General features: G+C 44.1%; 1 protein-coding gene across 1 annotated transcript in view; it reads left to right on the top strand.

Moving 5' to 3' along the window:
* LOC132780043 (tectonin beta-propeller repeat-containing protein 1) overlaps positions 1–11946 on the top strand; it is a 43539-nt gene extending 31593 nt beyond the window's left edge. The window contains exons 16-25 of the mRNA XM_067461491.1: positions 432–534; positions 1184–1280; positions 2502–2581; positions 2691–2747; positions 4138–4324; positions 4656–4791; positions 7392–7484; positions 9083–9189; positions 10978–11100; positions 11520–11946. Coding sequence (XP_067317592.1) covers positions 432–534; positions 1184–1280; positions 2502–2581; positions 2691–2747; positions 4138–4324; positions 4656–4791; positions 7392–7484; positions 9083–9189; positions 10978–11100; positions 11520–11738 — 1202 coding nt within the window. The 3' untranslated portion in view covers positions 11739–11946. The remainder of the gene's footprint in view (positions 1–431; positions 535–1183; positions 1281–2501; positions 2582–2690; positions 2748–4137; positions 4325–4655; positions 4792–7391; positions 7485–9082; positions 9190–10977; positions 11101–11519) is intronic.
* Positions 11947–12305: the final 359 nt, after the last annotated feature.

Here is a 12305-nt window from a genome sequence, read left to right as displayed (position 1 = left end):
GCCTGGCCCTCGTTTCACAAAGTTTGAGGACCCCTGAGATAGAGAGAGAGAGATAGAGAGAGAGAGAGATAGATAGAGAGATTAGATAGAGATAGATAGGTAGGGTGGGTGGGTAGATGTATCAGGAGGAGTGCTGGGAGTTGCAGTCCAAGAAGAGGTAGAGAAGGAAGAAAAGGGGAAAGAGGAAGGGAAAGTAAAGGGGGAAGGAAGGGAAAAGGAAGAGAAGGAAGGAAGGAAGGAAGGAGAGAAAGAAAAAGAAAAAAGGAAGGAAGCAAAGAGAGAGGGAAGGAAGGAAGGAAGGAGAGGAAGAAAGGAGGAGAGGAAGAGGGAGGGAAGGTTGGCCACTGCGATGCCTGGCGGGTACAGCTAGTTTGAGATAAGAAGATGCCCCTCATATAACATAACATACTGTACCATACTATGCTTGGCAGGTCTGGCCGGCAGCGGGGAGCACATGCACGCGCAGTCGGACGTGAAGTGCGTCTACATCTACGAGAACCAGCGATGGAACCCGGTCTCCGGATACAGCAGCAGGTGAGGAGCAGCCCGAAATGGAAAGCGGACTCCCACGTTCTGCCCTTTGGGAGGCTCTGCTGGGAGAACCCCATGGCGCTCTCTCTCTAGGGAAGTCATGGGCTCCCAGCAGACACCTGGCCCCTCTCCACGCTCACAGGAGGAGGGCTCAGGAAAGGGGCGTGTCCTTAAGGAGCGTCAGTCTCAGAAGAAGACGAAGGGGATTGGAGGAGAGGATAGGGGGGCATTTGAATAAAAAGGGGCGCGTCCCTGAGAAGGGATTGGAGGAGAGGATGGGGGGCATTTGAATAAAAAGGGGCGTGTCCCTGAGGAGCATTAGTCTAACAAGAAGGAGGGGATTGGGGGAGAGAGTGGGAGGATTTGAATAAAAGTGGGCGTGTCCCTGAGGAGGGTCAGGGGCTTCGAGGAGAGGCTAGGGAGGCATTTGAATAAAAGGGGGCGTGTCCCTGAGGAGGGTCAGCCTAACGAGGGGAGGGGCGGGGACACCAAAGTGACAGGCGGGCAGGGAGGCCAATGGGGGGAAGAAGGGCTTTCCAGCTTCCTCATTGAGGACTGCAGACTTGTGCAGGATGTGGCAGGTCCCAACGTGCTTCTCTCTCTCTCTCTCTCTCTCTCTCTCTCTCTCTCTCTCTCTCTCTCTTTCTCCCAGGGGCCTCCCCACGGACCGGTACATGTGGAGCGATGCCTCGGGGCTGCAGGAGTGCACCAAGGGCCACACCAAGCCCCCCTCCCCGCAGTGGTCCTGGGTGAGGACGGGGTCCCTTTGCCACATTTCGTGTTGAATCTGCATGCCAGTCGGAACAGGGACTTTTTCCAAGTGTGCCTCCAGCCAAATACATAATATAATATTAATACAACATAACCGCATTGAGTCGCCTAATTAGGCTGAAAAATGCAGTATAGAAATAAAGCAAATAAATAAATAAATAAATAATGTAATGTCACATAACATTTGCATAAAGGCAAGTCCCCAAGTTGCAAACAAGATCAGTCTGCACGTTCGTTCTGAAGTTGAATCTGGATGCAAGTCGGAACAGGGGCATTTCTGAAGTGTAATTCCAGCCAATAATATAGCAATAATATAATTAATATAATATAATATAATATAAATGACTAAAGGCAAGTCACCTCCAGGCTGAGAAAGGCGGTATATAAATATGGTAAATAAATAAACAAACAAACAAATATATAAATAAGTCTTCAAGATACGAACAGACCTCAGGCCTTCGCTTTGGGTCCCTTGACTTAAGGCATCCCTAGGGAGTGTGTGCAGATATTTGTATGTGTGTGTGTGTATATGTGAGTGTGTTTGTGTATGTGTATGTGTTTATATGTATAGATATACAAATGTATGTATACGTGTTTATGTGTACATATGTGTATGTGTGTATATGTATGCTTATATGTCTGTATGAATGTGTATATGTGTGTATATGCATACTTATATGTGTGTAATGTATGTGTACATTTGTATGTGCATAGGTGTGTATACATACATGTGTGTGTTGTATATGTGTACACGTGTAATACAGGTGTATCTATACATGTGTATGTGTGTGCATATGTGTATGTATATATTTGTGTGTATGCATACATATATGTGCATGTGTATATGTTTCTATGTGTACGTGTGTGGGTATGTCTCTGTGTATGTATGTGTATGTGTACATATGTATGGGTATATCTGCATGTGTGTGTATATATCTGTAGATGTGTATGTCTATGGATATGTATATATGTGTGTATATGCATTCATATATGTGTGTGTATATGTGTATATATATGTAAATGTGTATATGTGTATATGCATATGGGTATATCTGTGTATATATATATATATATATGCATATGGGTAGATGTGTATATTGGTATGTATTTTTGTGCCTGTATTAGTTGGGGAGTCCTTGCTTTCAGCCCTATTTCCTTTTTCCTGAAGGACTTCCTTCCTTCCTTTCTTCCTCTTCCAGGTTTCCGACTGGTTTGTGGATTTCAGCATTTCCGGTGGAACGGACCGCGAAGGCTGGCAGTACGCGGCCGACTTCCCCGCGTAAGGAACACGGCCTTTCCCTCTCGTTCGGAGGGCATTAGAGTCCCTCTTGCGGGCATGGCCTTGTTTCTCGGTTCAGGCTCAACGGTGTTTCCTCTTATTCCGGCAGCTCTTACCACGGACACAAGACCATGAAGGACTTTGTGCGGAGGAGGCGTTGGGCCAGGTAAACAAACAGCGCACGGTCCTTGTTGTTTTATTTATTTATTTATTTATTTATTTATTTGAAAGTTTTGTCTACCGGCCTTCTCACCTCTCTTGAGGGACTCAGACCGGTTCCCAACCATAATATCACATACAGTCAATAAAACAACATAATTCATATTACAGTAAAACATTAAAACAGCCATTACAATCAATAACTACAATGGTCAGTCGTCACACTAAAATCGATTATACATCATCTTCCATCCGTATCTTAGGGTGTTGTTTCACTCATCGAAAGCCTGTCTCCATAGCCACGCCTTCACCTGCTTCCTGAATGTCAGGATAGAAGGGGCGGTTCTGATCTCCAGTGGGAGAGAGTTCCAGAGTCGAGGGGCCACCACCAAGAAGGCCCTGTCCCTCGTCCCCACCAGGCGTGCTTGCGAGGCTGGTGGGACCGAGAGCAGGGCCCCTCCAGATGATCTTAGTAGTCTTGGTGGTTCGTAGGGGAGAATACGTTCGGAGAGGTAAACAGGGCCGGAGTCGTTTAGGGCTTTATAGGTCAACACCAGCACTTTGAATTGTGCTCGGAAGCTAATTGGCAGCCAGTGGAGCTGGTGTCACAGCGGAGTGGTGTGCTCCCTGGACCCAGCACCCGTTAGTAGTCTGGCTGCAGACTTCAGAGGCAACCCCACATAGAGAGCGTTGCAGTAGTCTAAACAGGATGTAACCAAAGCGTGGACCACCGTGGCCAAGTCAGACTTCCCTTGTGGCAGTTGTTGTTATACCCGCTTTATCTCGCCTGCTAGAAACTCCGATGTATCCATTATTATTATTATTACTATTACTACTACTATTATGTTTATTTTGCTTTATCTCTCCCAAAGGAAACTCAAAGCAGCTATGTATCTATTATTATTATTATTATTATTATTATTATTATTATTATTATTGTTATTGTTATTGTTATTACTATTATATTTATTTATTTATTTCCTGCTTGATCTCTTCCGAAAGGGACCCAGAGCGGCTTAACATAAAAGCATCAGTGTGCATTTCAAAATATACCAAGGCGCAAGTGTCAAAAGAGGGTGAGAGGTGCACCCAAGGTTTTCCTCTCCATGGCGCACTTTTTGCCGCTGCGCATGACATTCTCCAGCAAATGGTGGTTTGTTTTGGGTTTCAGGGTTTTGCAGATGGCGTCGTGCCTTAGATTCAGGTGGTGCACGCATGGGACTGGAGCGAACGTGGCGTTGTGTGGCAAGCCCTGCTCAATAAGTCTTGCTGACCGCCCCCCCCCCCCCCACACACACACACACACCTCCTTGCCAGAAGCCAAGGGCGACGTGAGAGCAGCCTGCAGTCGAGTGCGTGCAGAGGTTCATCCTTCCCTTCTGTTTGCCTTTTGCCAGGAAATGCAAGATCGTGACCAGCGGTCCGTGGCTGGAAGTCCCTCCCATCGCTCTGTGGGACGTCTCCATCATCCCCCAGTTGGAGGAGGAGGAGGAGGAGGAGGAAGCAGCGCACGTGGCGCTCTGGGCCGTCAGCGACAAGGGAGACGTGCTCTGCCGGCTGGGCGTCACGCCTCAAAACCCCGCCGTAAGGGGCACGACAGGGCGGGAAGGCAAGGGCGGGGGCACCCAGGGGCCATCCAGTCCAGCCCCTTCTTCGTTTCTGCCTTCATGCAGGAAAAGAACCATAAAAGCCCCCCGGGCAGATGGACATTCAGCCCTTGCAATGATAATATTATTAATAATAATATGAATAACAATGGAAGGGGCTCCCAAAGGCTTTTATTATGTGTATAGAGAGATCATTTGAATTATTATTATTTATTTGAATTATTATTAATCAACATTTCTATGAATTATTATTATTACTATTATTATTATTATTTACTAGCCCTGTTGTTGTTGTTGTGATTCTGTAGGGCGCGTCCTGGCTGCACGTGGGGACAGACCAGCCCTTCCTGTCGGTCTCCATAGGGTCCTTCCACCAGGTCTGGGCCGTCGCGCAGGACGGATCCGTCTTCTTCCGCGGCTCCGTCTCCCCAAAGAAGCCAGAAGGTAGGCGGGTGGGTGAGTGGGTGGGTGGGTGAGTGAGTGGGTGAGTGAGTGGGTGGGTGAGTGAGTGGGTGGGTGGGTGAGTGAGTGGGTGAGTGGGTGGGTGAGTGGGTGTGTGAGTGAGTGAGTGGGTGAGTGAGTGGGTGGGTGAGTGGGTGAGTGAGTGGGTGAGTGGGTGGGTGAGTGAGTGAGTGGGTGAGTGGGTGGGTGAGTGGGTGGGTGAGTGAGTGGGTGGGTGAGTGGGTGGGTGGGTGAGTGGGTGGGTGAGTGGGTGGGTGGGTGAGTGAGTGGGTGGGTGAGTGGGTGGGTGAGTGGGTGGGTGGATGGGTGGGTGGACCAGCCGGCAAGCAAGCAAGCCTATTGCAGCCCCTGCATAAATAATAATAATGATAATGGTGGAGTTGGAAGGGACCCCAAAGAGAGCCGCCCAGTCCAACCTTCATCTGCCTTCATGCAGGGAAAGCACCATCAAAGCCCCCCAACAGATGGCCCTCCAGCCTCAATAATACATTATTAATGGTAATAAGAGTTGTATTGTCGAAGGCTTCGATGGCCAAAACCAAGGTCACAACAACACCTGTTATAGAACTCCAATATGCCGATGATAACGTCGTATGTGCACATTCAGAAGACCTACAAGCCACTCTAAACACCTTTGCGGAAGCCTCTCATTGAACATTGAGAAAACCCAAAGTGCTCTTTCAGCAAAAGGCTCCAGCCAATCCATCTCCAATGCCAGAAATACAGCTTAATGGTGGAACATTGGAAAATGTGGACCATTTCCACTCCCTTGGCAGCCACCTCTCCACCAAAGCCAACATTGACACCGAAATACAACACCGCCTGAGCTCTGCGAGTGCAGCATTTCTCCGAATGAAGCAGAGAGTGTTTGAGGACCGGGACATCCTTAGAGAGACCAAGGTGCTTGTTTATAGAGCTATTGTCCTCCCAACCCTGCTCTACGCCTGCAAAACGTGGACTGTCTACAGATGTCAACACTGACACTGAAATACAACCCCGCCTGAGCTCTGCGAGTGCAGCATTTTTCTGAATGAAGCAGAGAGTGTAGGGAGACCCAGGGGCTTGTTTATAAAGCCATTCCCCTCCCAACCCTGCGATACGCCTGCGAGACGTGGACTGTCTACAGATGTAATACACGACTCCTGGAACGATTCCATCAGCGTTGCCTCCGAAAAATCTCTTGGGAAGACAGGCGGGGAAATGTCCGCGTGGTGGAAGAAGAAGCAAGACCACCAGCACTGAAGCGATGCTCCTCCGCCATCAACTGGACTGAAGGCCAGCTCTGCTGTCCAAATGGCCAAAGACCACCGTCTCCAAAAGTAGCTACTCTACTTACAAATCAAGAACAGGAAATGTAATGCTAGTTGACAGAAAAAGAGATTGGAAGATGGGCTTCAAGCCAGCCTTAAAAACTGTGTCATAGATGCCAAGAAAGAACTGGGAAGCCCTGGCCCTGGAGCGCTCTAACTGGAGGTCAGCTGTGGCCACCAGTGCTGCGGAAATTGAAGAGGCATGAATGGAGGGCGAAAGGCAGAAACGTGCCAAGAGGAAGAAGGTGCGTCCTTGTCGGGACCGCCTTCCATCTGGAAATCCATGTGCTCACGGTGAAAGGGCACGCGAGTCAATGCTAGGGCTCCACAGCCACCTACGGACTCACGCCAAGGCACTCAACTTGGAAGACCATCATCCCCGGGTGACGGGGGATCGCCTCAACAATTGACGCAGTGGGTTCAACCCCTGTGCCGGCAGGACTGAAGACCGACAGGTCGCAGGGTCGAATCCGGGGAGAGGCGGATGAGCTCCCTCTATCAGCTCCAGCTCCTCATGCAAAGGGGACATGAGAGAAGCCTCCCACAAGGATGATAAAAAAAAAAACATCAAAAATCATCCGGGCATTGTCCCCTGGGCAATGTCCTTGCAGACGGCCAATTCTCTCACACCAGAAGCAACTTGCAGTTTCTCAGGTCACTCCTGACACGACAAAAAAAAAACTCAACAAGTGAAGTCAGCTGTAGGTAAAGGTAAAGGTTGTCCCCTGACATTAAGTCCAGTCGTGTCTGACTCTGGGACTCTGGTGCTCATCTCCATTTCTAAGCCGAAGAGCCGGCATTGTCCGTAGACACCTCCAAGGTCATGTGGCCACGGGCATGACTGCATGGAGCGCCGTTACCTTCCCGCCAGAGCGGTACCTATTGATCTACTCACATTTGCATGTTTTCGAACTGCTAGGTTGGCAGAAGCTAGGGCTGACAGCGGAAGCTCACGCCGCTCCCCGGAATCGAACCTGCGTCCTTTCGATCAACAAGCTCAGCAGCTCAGCGCTTTAACCCACTGCCTCACCGGGGGCTCCTGAAGTCAGCCGTACTTTTCCCCATTTAAGCATCTCTCAAAACGGGGTGCGCCTGGGGATCGCAAGTGTGCCGGACGTATTTCTGTAACTGCCGTTGGGGCTGCGTGTCAGGTGCGCCTTGCCATTGGCGGCGTGTGCCTCTGTGTGTGTGTGTGTGCGTGTGTGCCAGGGCTGTCCCTGGTGCATGCGTGTGCCCATGCGTGTAACGCTGACCCCTCCTCTCCTGGCGCAGGCGACGGCTGGTACCACATCCCTTCTCCTCCGAAGCAGAAGCTGAAGCAAGTCTCCGTGGGAAGGACCTCCGTCTTCGCTGTGGACAAGAACGGTGAGAAGGAGGAGAAGGAGGAGGAGGAGGAGGACCACCCAGCCTTCCTCTTCTTTTGGGGCTCATTCACTCCCTTGTTTTTAGGTCTCATGCCCCCCTGTTGCCCTATTGACTCGAGTCTAATGAGCCATCAAAGCGAATGCGCTCCCCCATTTCTAGTGGCGCAAGGCCTTGAGCCTTCTCTCCCAAAGGGATCTGGTGCCTCCCCAAACTAGAAATCCCAGGGTTGCATCGCATTGAGGTTCCAAGGGAATTCAATCAAGTCAATGGAGCCCCACGTGCGCCTCCCGCGGCAAATCCCACTTTGGCTTTGACTCCGCGCTCAGGTTGCCATCATTTTGGAAAGGGGAGCATTAGAGTCAGTATTTTTAAAGTATTCAGGAAAATATTCACAAAATGCTCACAAAAAATAATAAAAGACTCAAAAATAATCACGAGAATACTCATAAAAATAATCAAAAAATATTAAGAAAAATAATTATTAAAATAATAATAAATGATTTAGAAATATTTATAAAAAGATTCACAAAAATATTCTCAAAAACCATAAAATATTCATGAAAAAAATCACCAAACTATTCATAAAAATATAAAATATTCACAAAAATGTTCACAAAAATAATGAAATACTCGTAAAAATAATCACGAGAATACTCGTAAAAATAATCAAAAATATTAAGAAAAATAATTGTTAAAATAATAATAAACGATTAAGAAATATTTATAAAAAGATTCACAAAAATATTCATGAAAAAAATCACCAAAGTATTCATAAAAATATAAAATATTCACAAAATTATAAAGTATTTACCAAAAAAAAATCAGGAAAATATTCATTAAAATAATCAACTATATTCCCAAAAAAATCAAAGTATTCATAAAAATAATCACGTAAGCATAAAATAATAAAAAATATAAAGTATTCACAAAAAATGTTCAAGAAATATTCATTAAAAGAACAAATGATTTTAAAATATTCATAACTATATTCACAACAATATAAAGTATTCACAAAAATATAAAGTATTCACCAAAAAAAATCAGGAAAATATTCATTCAAATAATAAACTATATTCACAAAAAAATCAAAGTATTCATAAAAATAATCACGTAAGCATAAAATAAATATAAAGTATTCACAAAAAATGTTCAAGAAATATTCATTAAAAGAACAAATGATTTAAAAATACTCATAACTATATTCACAACAATATAAAATATTCACAAAAATATAAAGTATTCACAAAAAATCAGGAAAATATTCATTAAAATCATCAACTATATTCGCAAAAAATCAAAGTATTCATAAAAAATAATCACCTAAGCATAAAATAACAAAAAATATAAAGTATTCTCAAACAATGTTCAAGAAATATTCATTAAAAGAATAAATGATTTAAAAATAATCATAAGTATATTCACAACAATATAAAATATTCACAAAAAAGCTTTTGCAAAAAAGAATTTTGAAATATTAAAAAATATAATCTAAAAAATTTTTTACAAATTAAAAATTTGCAAAAAAATTATTTTTTGAAAATTTGCACAAAAAAAGGAATTTTAAAGTGCTGCTTGTGTGTTCTTCCTTCCGTCCTTAGGTAACCTGTGGTACCGCCAAGGCATCACGCCCAGCTACCCGCAAGGCAGCGCCTGGGAACACGTTTCCAACAACGTGCGCAGAGTCTGCGTCGGACCCTTGGACCAGGTCTGGCCGCGCCAGCAGCATCACCGTCATGGGGCATCGCTCCTCTCTTAATGGGGGTCTCTCCTCACATTAGAATGGGAGCCTCTCCTCTTGCGATGGGAGCCTTTCAGAGAACAGCAGTCGGTTCAGCCAAGGCTTGCGGATGCCGCCTATTGCTTCCTATAGAAGAGAGCGGGAGGAGGAGGCATTGGGGCCATGCTAACATGTTGGCCATCCTTTCATCATCATCATCATCATCATCTTATTATTATTATTATATTTATATTTATTTATACCCCTCTTTTCTCTCCACAAGGAGATTCAAAGAAACAATAATTATTGTATTATTAAGTTATATATTATGATAATCCTGTATTATTATATTAATATTGTTATATTATTGTTATATATTATATATATATATATATTATTGTTATTGTTTTTATTGTTTTGTTGTTTAAATATTGCTTTAATTGTTTTGATTTGTTTTAGTTGTGTATTGTTTATGCTATGTTTTGAGGCCTTGGCTTTTGTAAGCCGCATTGAGTCCTTCGGGAGATGCTAGCGGGGTACAAATAAAGTTAATAATAATAATAATAATAATAATATACTAAAAATAATTCTATATTATTATTGTATAACTATATTATTATTATTATTAATTTGCAGTCAAATTTTTGTATTATTAAGGGATATATTATGATAATCTTGTATTATTATATTAATATTATTATATTATTGTATTATAATAATATTAAAATAATTCTATATTATTATTGTATAACTATATTATTATTATTATGCAGTCAACCTTTTGTATTATTAAGTGATATATTATGATAATATTGTATTATATTAATATTATTATATTATTGTTATATTATAATAATACTAAAATAATTCTATATTATTATTATTATTATTATTATTTTGCAGTCAAATATATTTTTCTCCATGTTTTTATGATAGAACTAATTAGGAAACAAGAACATTGATAACCCAGAAACAAAAATCATAGTGTTACCTAAAGTTATAATAATATATTATAATAATTATTATAAGTGTATATTACTCTTGCATCATTATATATTATTATTGTATTATTAAGTGATATATTATGATAATCCTGTATTATTATATTAATATTATTATATTGTTATATTATAATAATACTAAAAATAATTCTATATTATTATTGTATAACTATATTATTATTATTATTATTATTATTATTTTGCAGTGAAATATATTTTTCTCCATGTTTTTATGATAGAACCAATTAGGAAACAAGAACATTGATAACCCAGAAACAAAAATCATGGTGTTACATAATGTTATAATAATATATTATAAGCGTATATTATTCTTGCAACATTATATATTATTATTGTATTATTAAGTGATATATTATGCTAATCCTGTATTATTATATTAATATTATTATATTATTAATGTTATAATAATACTAAAAATAATTCTATATTATTACTGTATAACTATATTATTATTAGTAGTAGTATTTTGCAGTCAAATACATTTTTCTCCATGTTTTTATGATAGAACTAATTAGGAAACAAGGACATTGATAACCCAGAAACAAAAATCATAGTGCTACATAATGTTATAATATAATAATTATTATAAGCATATATTATTCTTGCACCATTATATAGTATTATTGTATTATTATAGTGTTTTTCTAATTTTATATTATACTAATAATAATAATAATATATTATTGTTGTTGTTGCTGCTGCTGCTGCTGTGTATATGATGATGATGACGCTAATGAATTCCCTGTGGTTGCAGGTGTGGGTGATTGCGGACAAGGTCCAGGGCAGCCACAGCCTGAGCTGCGGGACCGTCTGCCACCGGCTGGGCGTGCGGCCGGGGATGCAGCCCAAGGGACTCTCCTGGGACTACGGCATCGGGGTGAGACAGAGGGAGGAGAGCGGGTGGCCGGACGGCCCTCTGGGTGTCTGCCGGGAGGGGTCGGGTGCTGTCACTGCGGCCTGCCTGGGGTTGGGCCAGATGTCCTCTGGGGCCCCTTCCAGCAGTAGGACCCCAGGGCCCTAAATTCACTCCATGGGGCTTAAACCAGGGCAGGAGCAGAGGCGTCAGAGGGGGGGGGGTGTCCCTGGAAGTGTCACTCTTGACAAGAAGACAGGATAGGAAAGGGTTTGAATAGAAAGCAGTGTGTTGTCCCTGATAAGTGCCGGGGAAAGGATTTGGGTGAAAGGGGGCGTGGGGAGAGGGGGGCGTTCCCTGCCGGCTTATCTGATTCCTCGATGAGGACTACAAACTTGTGGGGATGCGCTTGAGTCCCGCCCCTCTCTCCTACTCTCTTGCAGGGAGGCTGGGAGCACATCACGGTCCGAGGGAACGCCATGGAAAGCTCCAAAGCCACACCGCAGGGCGCCCCTGACCACAAGGAAGAGGAGGAGGCGGAGGAGGAGGGTCCTGACGAAGGAGGAGGAGGAAGAGGAGCTCCTTCTTCTTCTTCTTCTCGGCCCAACACCGTCTTGGTGGAGGTGACGCAGGCGCCAGGTGGGAACGCGGCCCAGTGCTGAGCGCTGCCTCTTCCCTCCCACGGATCCCGGCACCACAGCCACGCAGAGAGAGGGGGGGGGCGTGGGATCCCTGGGAGCCATAGTTTTCCAAGCAAGCACTCGGAGTCTGCACAGGAGGCGGGATGTCGGCAGGACCGGAGCCCCTTTGTGAATGTAGAGACGCCTTGCAGGGAACACACCCGGGAGTTTATTTATTTCCTGGGGGGGGGGGGGGGGGAAATGTGTCTGTCGTGTTGCCTCCGCACAGGCCGGGGCCAACTCTGGGAGTTTTGAGCTGCAGCTCCCGCCAGTGTCAGAAACATAATAATAATAAGATCCTCTGGGGGGGGGGGGTCTCTTCTCTCGCTCCCACCTCCGTCACAGGCGCGAGGGAGGGGGCTTCCTTCCTTCCTCCTCGGTGGTGCCCCCCCCTTCCGGCACAGGCGCGAGGGAGGGGGCACACCCAATCCACAGAGTTAAAAACGCAGCCCATTAGAATGCACAACATCAATTTAAAACCACACAAAACAGCATTATTAACAAAATATAAACCAAGCATGAAAACCAACAGCAATAGCATAACGCAAG

The sequence above is a fragment of the Anolis sagrei genome, chromosome Y (genome assembly GCF_037176765.1).
Source record: "Anolis sagrei isolate rAnoSag1 chromosome Y, rAnoSag1.mat, whole genome shotgun sequence".
Classification (NCBI taxonomy): Eukaryota; Metazoa; Chordata; class Lepidosauria; order Squamata; family Dactyloidae; genus Anolis; species Anolis sagrei.
The sequence above is the reverse complement of the archived record's forward strand: the minus strand, read 5'-3'. Positions and strand labels throughout refer to the sequence as shown.